This window comes from Miscanthus floridulus, chromosome 7, assembly GCF_019320115.1.
Source record: "Miscanthus floridulus cultivar M001 chromosome 7, ASM1932011v1, whole genome shotgun sequence".
Classification (NCBI taxonomy): Eukaryota; Viridiplantae; Streptophyta; class Magnoliopsida; order Poales; family Poaceae; genus Miscanthus; species Miscanthus floridulus.
The window spans coordinates 111586592-111597127 of NC_089586.1; the positions used below are offsets into that span (position 1 = coordinate 111586592).

General features: G+C 46.5%; 2 protein-coding genes across 2 annotated transcripts; one reads left to right on the plus strand and one right to left on the minus strand.

The window, feature by feature from the left end:
* The first annotated feature begins 297 nt into the window (after positions 1-297).
* Positions 298-4113, plus strand: LOC136467575 (uncharacterized). The gene is made up of 7 exons (XM_066466334.1): positions 298-632; positions 1905-2078; positions 2202-2294; positions 2406-2474; positions 2753-2959; positions 3482-3607; positions 3724-4113. Exons 1-7 carry the CDS (start codon positions 378-380, stop codon positions 3874-3876), a joined length of 1077 nt encoding a protein of 358 aa, XP_066322431.1. The 5' UTR covers positions 298-377; the 3' UTR covers positions 3877-4113.
* A 120-nt stretch (positions 4114-4233) lies between these two features.
* On the minus strand, positions 4234-8329 carry LOC136467574 (uncharacterized). The gene is made up of 4 exons (XM_066466333.1): positions 7543-8329; positions 5472-5755; positions 5161-5388; positions 4234-5044 (listed from the first exon to the last, which is right to left on the minus strand). Exons 1-4 carry the CDS (start codon positions 8030-8032, stop codon positions 4556-4558), a joined length of 1491 nt encoding a protein of 496 aa, XP_066322430.1. The 5' UTR covers positions 8033-8329; the 3' UTR covers positions 4234-4555.
* Between the last annotated feature and the right edge of the window lie 2207 nt (positions 8330-10536).

The window sequence follows — 10536 nt, forward strand, 5'->3', positions numbered from 1 at the left end:
AAAAATTTTTTAGATACATCAAATTTTCACATATATGATTCTTTATTAAACATACTTCATTAATGTTATATACATTGAAGTATCTAAGATTTTTTTTGAAAAAAAAAACAGATGATCAAATTTAATACAGTAAAAAGTTGTAAACCCAAACGGAGGGAAGTATTGTTCTGAAAAGTAACGCAAAAGAGAAAAACAGGTTCCGTGCACATCCGGTTTGCTGTTCCGGCCCCAACTCTACCTCTCGGTACCTTCACGCATCATCCCACCGCGCTCTGCAACTCTGTTCCACTTCCAGTCTTTCACCAGTCCGCTCGACTTGCCCCCGATTCCCCTTTCATTTCAACTGGCATCTCCCGCGCCGCGCAGCCCCAGCCCCCATGGACCTGCCGGTGGTGGATCTCGCGCCGTATCTCCGGTCCGCCGCCGGCGACGCGGCCCCGGCGGGTGCGGAGGAGCTGCGCGCGCTGTGCGCCACGGTGAGCGCTAGCCTGCGGGACACGGGGGCGCTGCTGGTGATGGACCCGCGCTGCTCCGCCGCGGACAATGACCGCTTCCTCGACGTCGTCGAGCGCTACTTCGCTCGATCCGCCGACGCAAAGCGCCTCCAGGAACGGCCCCACCTCCACTACCAGGTAGGCAGGTGCCCGCCCGCAGCTTTCCTTATCTGTCTGCTTTGTCGAATTGGGCCAGCGGGTTTGATGGATCGGGTGTGGGTATGGTCAACCGGATGGCTGTAGACACTGGATTCACGGTGCTGGGATTAATACCACCTCGGTTGGATCCGGATCACTGCCGGGATCGATCACATTGTAAAAGGAAAAAGTCTACTTAACACCTCAATCAAAGTATTGGTGGTTGTCTACTTCACCCCCTCACCAATAAAACCAGGTATTCTACCACCTTAAACTATTGAAAACCATCTAAATAACCCCTAGTTTTAAAAATGGTTTCGCTAGCGTGTCATATTAAAAGGTCTATATAACCCCCTAACATGTCAAGGGTGACTAAATAACTCCCTCAACTATAAAACCATATATTATAGCCCTTGGTATATCTAATAATGTTCAAATGACCCTGTGATAGTCTTATAGGGCCATTTGGACATACCACCACACTGGCCTATGCACCATACTTGCACGTAGGCCCATTGGTTGCCTCTCTCTCCCTACTCTTTCTAGGATTACGGCACTGCCCGATGAGCACCACCCTGTCTCATGCTTCACCTCATGGCACTCCTCGACGGCATTGAGTTCATGCACTATGCACACCCTTGTCATTCGAGGATAGCCTGATGGAGGATGTGGGAGGGGCCAGATGATGAGGGTGTAGGCATGGTGCTTGAGCTCAATGTCATCAACAGAGTGTTGGGAAGTGGAGCAAGAGACAAGATGTCACGTGTTTCTCGTTGGGTGGTGGGTTAGTCTAGAAAGAGTTGGGAGGTGGAGGTAGAAAATGTGGGATGCGCACAAGCATAGGTACTTAGGCCAATGTGTCGGGATACGGTGTCCAAACGGACCTACAAAACCATCCAAGGGGGTCATTTGAATATTATTGGATACTTTAAGGGCTGTAATATTAGATTTTATAGTTGAGGGGGTTATGTAGTCGACAATTAATATGTTAGGGGGTTATGTAGACTTTTTAATATGCCAAGTCAGCGAAACCACCTTCAAAACCGCCTCAGGGGGTTATTTAGATGGTTTTCAATAGTTTGAGGGGTAGAATACCTGGTTTTATGGGTGAGGGGTGAAGTAGACAACCACCAATAGTTGAGGGGGTGAAGTAGACTTTTTCCCTTTGTAAAATAGGCACGATCAGGTCTTGCTTAATGCATGTTAAAAAACTCAACTTACCCCACTGTGCTGAATTACTGATCCAGTTCGTTTATGCTTGTTCCTGGTAAGGTTGGTGTCACACCTGAAGGGGTGGAGGTTCCTCGCAGTTTGGTCGACAAGAACATGCAGGAGAAGATAAGGAGCATGCCCGTGGAGTTTCAGCCAGCCACGCCTAAAGGGCCGGACCCAAAATGGCGGTACATGTGGAGAGTGGGTCCTCGCCCTGCAAATACCCGCTTTAAGGTTATGATTTCCATGTGACGTCTCTCTACGATCTTTGATTTTTAAAATATGAAATGCGTTAACTATTGATGGTGCTAGTTTAGTTTTTTTCTTTGTACTGAGCTGGTAACTAACCTTGTTTAGGAGCTAAACTCAGAACCTGTTATCCCTGAGGGATTACCTGAGTGGAAAGAGACGATGGATTCCTGGGGTTCTAAAATGATTTCTGCAATTGAGGTATATCTATCATGATAGCACCTTTTTCTGAACAGTATTCACAGTGTTTGATGTGTTGTACATAACTCTTTTGTGCTGTACGCCCATACCTGTATGGTTATGTTCGCATAGGTTGTTGCTGAGATGGCTGCAATTGGCTTTGGCTTGTCCAAGGATGCATTTACTTCTTTGATGAAGGAGGTAATATTATCATTCTCTGCGCTATTCATTCAAAAAAGAAAAATCTTTGCCTTGTTCTGTTGTACTCCTACTCAATTTGTTTTTTAAATCTTATTCTTCCCTTTTTCTGTGTCAAAAGCCATCACTGGGTTACTTAGTGGGTTCTCAAGTATGGCATGACTCTTTGATTCTGTACTTCTGTAGTGATGCAGTTAGAGATCAGCAGTCTCTATATAGTATTCACATTCAATTTCTATAATAATTTTGTTGAGACTGCTCAATTTCTCTTTGAACACTAGGGACCACATCTCCTAGCGCCAACTGGAAGTGACCTGCAGCGTCATGGTTCTGAGGGCACCGTTTTTGCTGGATTCCACTATGATCTTAATTTCCTGACAATACATGGCCGAAGTAGATTCCCAGGCCTTAACATCTGGTTAAGGAATGGTAAAAAGATGGAGGTGAAAGTCCCTGTTGGTTGCCTTCTAATTCAGTCTGGAAAACAGGTCAGCCTTGCGAATCTCTATCAACATTTTTAGTTTGATGGTATCATATTTTGTTTTGTTTGGTCTTTAGGAGTACTTGTTTTTATAATCAATGTGATTGAAAAAAATCAAAGTGAACTATACTTTTATACTTCCTCCAATCATAAATATAAGTACATCAGATTTATCAAACTTTTGTAACTTTGACCATCAATATCTAATGTTTTATATGGAGTCACAACACAAAATTGACATTACTAGACTCATTATGAAAGATAATTTCATAATAAGTAACTCTTTTTGTACAAGATAATATATTCTTAGTTTTATAGATTCAGAGGTAAAAAAAATGAGTTTGGACAAACCTAGATAGGATTTTTTCTTAAAGTTTTGGAGCAAATATATGAGTTCTTTCCTGGAGTATCAAATATTTCAACAGAACTACAGAAGTACTGGAAATATTGTGTGTGGCTGTAAAGTAAAAAAAAAAAAAAACTGTATTGTATGACTATTTACCAATCAGATGTGTTCCTTTCTGAACAGCTGGAATGGCTTACTGGTGGCGAGTGTTTGGCTGGAATGCATGAGGTAGTGGTGACCAAGAGAACACTAGATGCCATAGCACTAGCGAAAGAGCAAAATAGAAGCTTGTGGAGGGTTTCATCAACAGTAAGTACTATTGATTCTCAATTTATGTAAGCAATAGTTTGGACAAGGGTCTAAAAGTTGGCAGAGGTTAAATTCTATAGTCGTTTTACTTACTCATTTCCTCTTTCTCTAAACAGTTGTTTGCGCACATTGCTTCGGATGCAATTCTTAAGCCACTCGGCCACTTTGCTGAAACACCTGATGCTCATTCCTATCCACCTATTTGCGCTGGGGATTATGTCGAACAGGAGCTTTCAGTGATTAACCTGAAAGGAAAGGATGGAGTATAGACTCTATGCAGCAGATGGATCTGGATATCTTATGAATTGACAGATACAGGGATGCAAAACTAAATTACCCCAACTGGCAATTGGGTCTTCGTTTCCAAATGCTGTTGTACTGAAGGTGGTTAAGTTGTTCTGAAGACATGCTTGTTCATTGCTGTTGTTAAGATAGTGGATACCATTCTTTGTATACCACTACCACATATCACTCGTGAAAATAAAATGTATAGCTTGCACACAAAACTGTTATTCTCCTAGTGCAATCCTGAAACTGTTATTCACCTAATGCAGTCATCTGTAGTGTCTAAAGTAGTTCCGAAACAGAACATTTTCATCGACCAAAATTATACTTCTCGGCCTCGTTTAGATTGCAAGTTTTTTCACTCTCTCTCCATCACATCAAATCTTTGATACATGTATGGAGTATTAAATGTAGATAAAAAAATAACTAATTACACAGTTTGATTGTAAATTACGAGATGAATCTTTTGAGCCTAGTTAGGCCATGATTGGACAATAATTGTCAAATATAAACGAAAATGCTACAGTGCCAAATACCGATTCCAAACAGCGATCTAAACAAGGCCCTCATGCGACAAGTTACAGTACAAGCTGCCCTTTCTCAGCACAAAGCAACTCACTTAAATCTACATATGTACAGCATCCAAGCATGTGCGAGCATTTATCAGACCCAGTTGTTGGGCAGCGAGAAATTATGGAACCTGAAGGATGCATCCCCAGCGGTATCCCTCTCGTGCATGACCCCGGGGTCCACTTCCGTCTGCAGCCGCTGTTCGACGCACGCAAACGAGTTCTGCCGCGGCAACTCCGCGAATTCCGGGGACGGCAAAGGCAGCGGCAGCGGGCAGGGATCGTGGCCTGGTCGAGCCGGCGCGTCGGACTTGCCGTCCCACATGAGCACGTGAAGAAGGATCGGGCGCAGAGCGTGGCGGTGCAGGGACAGTTTCTGGCTGAGGGACACGGTGTCGAAGCACCGGATGGCGCCGGAAGTCGACACCATCCACGGCAGCACCTTTTGGCCTGACACTCTGGAGATGACCAGCAGCTTGGACGCGCGCTTCGCCTCCCGATAGAGGTCGCGGAGCCCCGAACGCGTCGACGGTGCCTGGCGCTCGACGTCGTTCTCCACCACGGACGAGACGTAGATGAAGCCCTGCTCACAGTCACAAGTGAAGTGACCTGATGAGTTCTGACTCACCACACCAGACACATGCACTACAGAGTGAGCGCGCGAAAATGCGGCCAGTGGGAGGTGTTCGCCGTACGTACCTCTTCAGTGCGGCTAATGGCGAACCCGAGCCTGGCGTCGCCCTCCTCGAGGATGATCTCCACAGGCATCTCTCCAGCAGCGGCGGTGTACCAAACGCGCACCGCCTTCACCACGCCGATGTCCACGCCGTGATAGTCCTCGAAGCCATAAAGGCTGGCGTTGGCGAGGTTCGGGAGGTCGGCCAGTGAACCAGAGTTGACCGTCGAAGATGCTGTCTCGCCGGAGATCTGCACCGAGAAAGTCAGATCGTCAGAGAGGCGCACACAGACGACTGAAGCAACATCATCAATGCAGTCTTGATCATTACTACCTTGGTGAGAAGGGCCTCTGTCTGCACGTTCAAGAATGCAATGGGCACGCCGGACGCCTGAGACGAGAGGATCCAGGCGTTGGCGCGGGCCAGGGTGTCCTCGACGGAGTTGTAGCGGGAGCCGGCACGGTCGAGCGCCATGGGCAGAATGAGCAAGGAGAGGAAGCTGCTGGAGTTGGGCATTGGTAGCACCTCCCGCATCTTCTTCTCCCACGGGTAGGACACGTAGCCGTCCTGCAGCTGCGCCTTACTCAGCGCGCACACCACCCTCGAGCTCCTCGAGCCTGAAGAAAAGCACCGTAGGTGCCAACGACCATACCATCAGGAATGCAGAAGAGTTTGCAAACTCAGATCAATATTTTTTCATGATCTTGTACCACGCACTACTTTTTTTGGTTCAATAGAGAAGGAAAGTGACTGATCAGACCGATAAAAGTCAACCGAGGAATCTCCTAGTCGCGTACTCGCGTTAAGAATTTGAGGCATGATTTTATAATCAGATAGAATACTATTCAGCAATCGCCAATCAGCAAGTGGTTTGTGAAGCATAATAATGAATCTAGCTAAACACTAGTTCGACCCAACGTGCATCACCGTGTCTGTTGCCTGGAAGTATGCATCTTGAGCTATTTTCCTCCCCGACGATCCCATCTTGCATAAGCAATTATATACTTTTTTTGACTGACAGGAGCAACACACTGCATAGTGCGTTCACTATACAGACTTCCAGGTTTATCATGTTATTACAGTCTACATGAATACATGATTTAGAGTAACCTAATTGTCGAGTTCCTATCTCATAACAAGATTGGCATCTTACTTGGTACAAAAGCTTGCAAATGCAAGACGTAACAAGAATACAAGACACAAAAGAGTTAGGAATCAGATCAATAATTTTTCCATGTTCTGTAATCATGCATTATTATTTTTTCCAATTCAGAAGGAAAGTGAATGATCAAACCAACAAAAAGTCAACGGAGGAATCTATTGGTTTCATTAATTAAGAATTCGCGACAAGATTTTATAATCAGGTGAATATTCAGTAATCAGCAAGTGGTTCGCCAAGCATAATAATGAACCAAGCTAAATGCTGATTCGATTCAATGTGTATCACCATGTCTGTTGCCGGGAAGTATGCATCTTTTTTTCTCGAATACGCAAGAGAATTGTGTATCATTGTATTAAGTAGAATGAGTTTGAAGTTGAGCTAGATTAAGCAATTATATACTTTTTTTTAGGTTCCTCAAAAAAATTTAGTATACTTTTTTTACTGACAGGAGAACAGCACTGCATGCAGACTTCCTAGGTATATCATGCCACCATTTCACAAGAAGATCTGCATCTTACTGTAAACAAAAGCTTGCAATTTTTTGCAAGACGTATCTAGAATACAAGATCTAGTGCTCGCTGCTCGGTCATCGTTCTCTTGATTGTAATGTTCCCAAGAATATGCTTGAGCTTGCCTACAGAGCATTGCTTGCATGCACCATCTGTATTATAGACTACCGTATTATAATTTGGTCGGCCAAGCGGTACGGTCCTCAACACAACAAGACCAACAATGCTGTAAACACCTTCTACAATCCTCCATGGATCCTATCCCATCAGACTCAGGATGTCCTGAACATATTCACAGATACGACGATGGGATCATCATGCATGTAATATAAGTACTCCTAGAAGTGACCATTTCTGACTGTCTTAGTCTGTACCGATCCAACATCCAAGCATATGCCTACAACCAAACCCAAATCCCTATCGTGAACACGCCAAATTTCAGGAAACGATAAAGCGCATGTCACCTATCAAGCCAGCCTACTTGCTTAACTTTTTGTGCACGAAAGTCCGCACGCAGAGGGCACAGGCATGAGACATGCACCTATCCTTTTTTCTCAAGTCCAACCCGGCATGTAACGAAAACTCAGTCGCGGACTTTTACTTTTCTTCCGAGGGCTAGCGCAAACCGAATCAAGTTGATGTACGGGCTAAAAGCGGATCAAAAAATGGTGCCAAAACATTTTCAGAATTTAAATCTGCACGAAGAAGAGGATAAGCATGCTTGGTATGGTACCTCTGATGGCGATGCACTCGCTCTCCATGCGGTCGACGAGGCCGACGGCGTAGTTGGGGTCGCGGATGGAGCGGAGCACGTACTGGCGGCTGCGGCCGATCCCGCCGCCGCCGACGGACTCCTGCGGCACGATGCAGGCCTGCACCCTGGCCTCGGTGGCCGCGTCCACCAGCTCCCCGCTGCTGTCGCCGCCGGCGACGAGCTGCCCCTGTGCGGAGGCGGAGCGGCGCACGCGCACCTCGACGGAGGTCTCCCCGCGCTTGTAGGCCGCGTGCAGGAGCTTCTGCAGCGCGGCGCGGCCGCCCTTGAAGGGCGCGGCGTGCGATGCGGGCCCGCCCCGGCTGCCGACCCCGATGAGGAGCTCCTCCACGACGTCCCCCGTCTGCACCGTCTCGCTGCTCCCGGGCCCCCACTCCTCGGCCCGCGACCCTCCCGCGACGCACTCGATTGCCACCACGCCTGCTTGCCTCCTCCTGCTCTCCATGGGCATGCCCCCTCGCTCTACTACGCCTCTTCCTTCCAACTCACGAGCAGGGCGGAGGATTAGCGCTTAGGTAGCTGGGCAGCTTGCGCTGTTGACTTGTGAATGTGAAGGGAACTGTCCTGTCACGCCGCCCTACCACCAACGCAACGCAGCGCAACCTAGAAGAGCAGCTCAGCTCACGCAGATTCCTCGGCCCTTTTAGAGACGGCGGCGGCCGGTTGAAAGAGAAGCCTGAAGCCGCTTTCCAGGATGGTGCAAATGGAAGGGAAAGCCGCTCGAGCGCGATTGACCGACCGAGATGGCCACGCGTCGGCCGGACCGGACCACAGCACCGGCTCGGCCGGTGAGTCCGCGCTCTCCGTTGCCACTGGCCAGACAGTTGTTAAAATCTGGCTGACGGTATCGATGTGGAATCTGGGCCTGAATTTCGTCGACCGTGACGCCACGACCGGCGCCATCGCCCGCAAGTGCTCTGATCGGCAGATCCCAGGCGTGGGATTCCGGCGGCCCCGTGGGCCTGAACTCATGAGTCGTACCGTTCCATTAAAATAACAAAATTTTTCTCTTTTAATAAATCAGTATCAGCATCAGCTATTTTTTTTTAAGGAAGCCGAGCTGCAGCTTCCGTCACATCGGAATACCGGTTGGTCTGTGTTCTATAATCTCATAAAAATAAAACCAACATGCTCCGGGACCTCTGAACACGATTTGTCCTCTTGAGAAGACTCGCGGTGTCCTTAATTGGAGAGTCTTGGTCAAGACTAGCTTCTCTGTCACGTTTCACGTTCCCATTGGACAACTGGAGCTTCTCAGTATCATAGAGTGCGGCTAACTGAATCCAGCTTCTTGAATAGAGCTGATGAATCTCAACTCAATATTCGTTTTCCGGGCCAACGGCTTCGTGGCATCACTTGTGAAGAAATTTTCAAAATGGATGTGAATCATCTCTTGTCCATCCAAATTGAAGTATTGGAACTAGCTTGCGCTGCCACTCAATGGCGTATGTCGTATAGATACATTCACCAATCATATTCCATAAAAAAAACATTCACCAATCATAGCCAATCGTCTTGACAACCCAAGTGTATACTAATATGGATTCACTACAAGAGGTGTGTCATGACAGAAAATTAAATGGTTAGCTACTCTCGGCGACCATTCATACAAGTAACAACCAAGAAACATACTCCTACTTCCCTGCTCCCACACGTAATTTCCCGGTCAAATTTCACATCCATGTGTCAGTGGCCAATAATGGCGCTGTACGAGAGAACATGACAAATCCATTTATATGGAAATAGGGGTTCGGAAGTAATGATTGATTACGGAGAAACAAATAAATTAGCCATCATCGTTGACCTCAAAGCAAGTTGCGACAGTGACATGGTCATAATACTTCGAGAATAGACCCGAGTATGGGCCAGGCCTAAAATGATTGTCTAGGTTCTGACTCTAAATTCCCGTTGGACAAATCTAGACAGACTTAATTCTAAAAAAAAACTAGATAGACTTTTTATTTGGGAAAAAATAGTTGTATAGCATCGGAAGAATATGATTTTTGAAAAAAATACTAAAATATCTTATTTGGGTAAACTACCGCTAAAAGATTGAACCGTTAACTTGAAATACCATTACGTTTGTTTGGCACTAATATCGAGAAACTCATCCAAACGTCAACCCTACATCCACTTCCCACGACACACATTTTTCTTCCTTTTTCATTCATCCCCCCGTCACTGCTCACCAAGGTCCTACCCCCCCTGCCCCCTTGCCAATTTCTTTCTCGTCGTGGTGTGCCCTAACTATCAAGATGAGGAGACACCTTTGCCTCCATTTATGACTTATTGGGCCACCCCTCCGATCCCACCGACCTAACATGCAAATCTATTACTTGGGTGGACGGAGCGATGTGCTTGGCCTAGGAGGGAGGTTTGACCTCAAGGTCCACACAACCGTAATAAGACCTTTCGTTCTAAACTATGCTGCTACAATCATGAATAGCTTAGCAGGCCCGATAACAAACAAGAAGGGCAGCTATATGATAATACCATATTATTACATCGAATGGAGTTCTATGAGAAGTTGAATGCCTCTGCGGAGGCCATTCGATGGCTCGATGCCGACCCCTTCAACTTGGATGTGAAGAGAACCACCTCCGGCTTGGATGTGCAGAGCCCCTCTGAAAGCATCTAGGCCCCTAGTTGGGTTTCGGTGATTAATGACAATACGAGATTACTATAACTAACGTGTGTTTTGCATATGCAATTAAGTTAGGTCATGGTAATGACAATTGATTGGGCAATCATGGTTGTCATGCCCCTACGATGGAAATCGTTTCGGTTTTCAAAGGATGGACGACAAGGTTAAGGATGGACTAGTTCTAAGTGTCGTTTGGTGTTGAAGAGACACTTAGAGTAGTTTAGGACTTTGTTTTTCCTTTGGCCGTACTATTAAGGGGGGTATGGACTAGTAGCTTGACCTAGGTGAGTCTAGTGGGTTAGGTGTGGTGC

Excerpts from the sequence above, each read along its gene's own strand:
- LOC136467575 (XM_066466334.1), top strand. The coding sequence starts at position 378 with ATGGACCTGCCGGTGGTGGATCTCGCGCCGTATCTCCGGTCCGCCGCC. Across the intron at positions 2,295-2,405 it reads AAATGATTTCTGCAATTGAG|GTTGTTGCTGAGATGGCTGC; the intron begins GTATATCTATCA and ends ATGTTCGCATAG. Across the intron at positions 2,960-3,481 it reads TAATTCAGTCTGGAAAACAG|CTGGAATGGCTTACTGGTGG; the intron begins GTCAGCCTTGCG and ends CTTTCTGAACAG.
- LOC136467574 (XM_066466333.1), bottom strand. The coding sequence starts at position 8,032 with ATGCCCATGGAGAGCAGGAGGAGGCAAGCAGGCGTGGTGGCAATCGAG. Across the intron at positions 5,389-5,471 it reads CAGAGGCCCTTCTCACCAAG|ATCTCCGGCGAGACAGCATC; the intron begins GTAGTAATGATC and ends TTCTCGGTGCAG. Across the intron at positions 5,045-5,160 it reads CCATTAGCCGCACTGAAGAG|GGCTTCATCTACGTCTCGTC; the intron begins GTACGTACGGCG and ends GACTGTGAGCAG.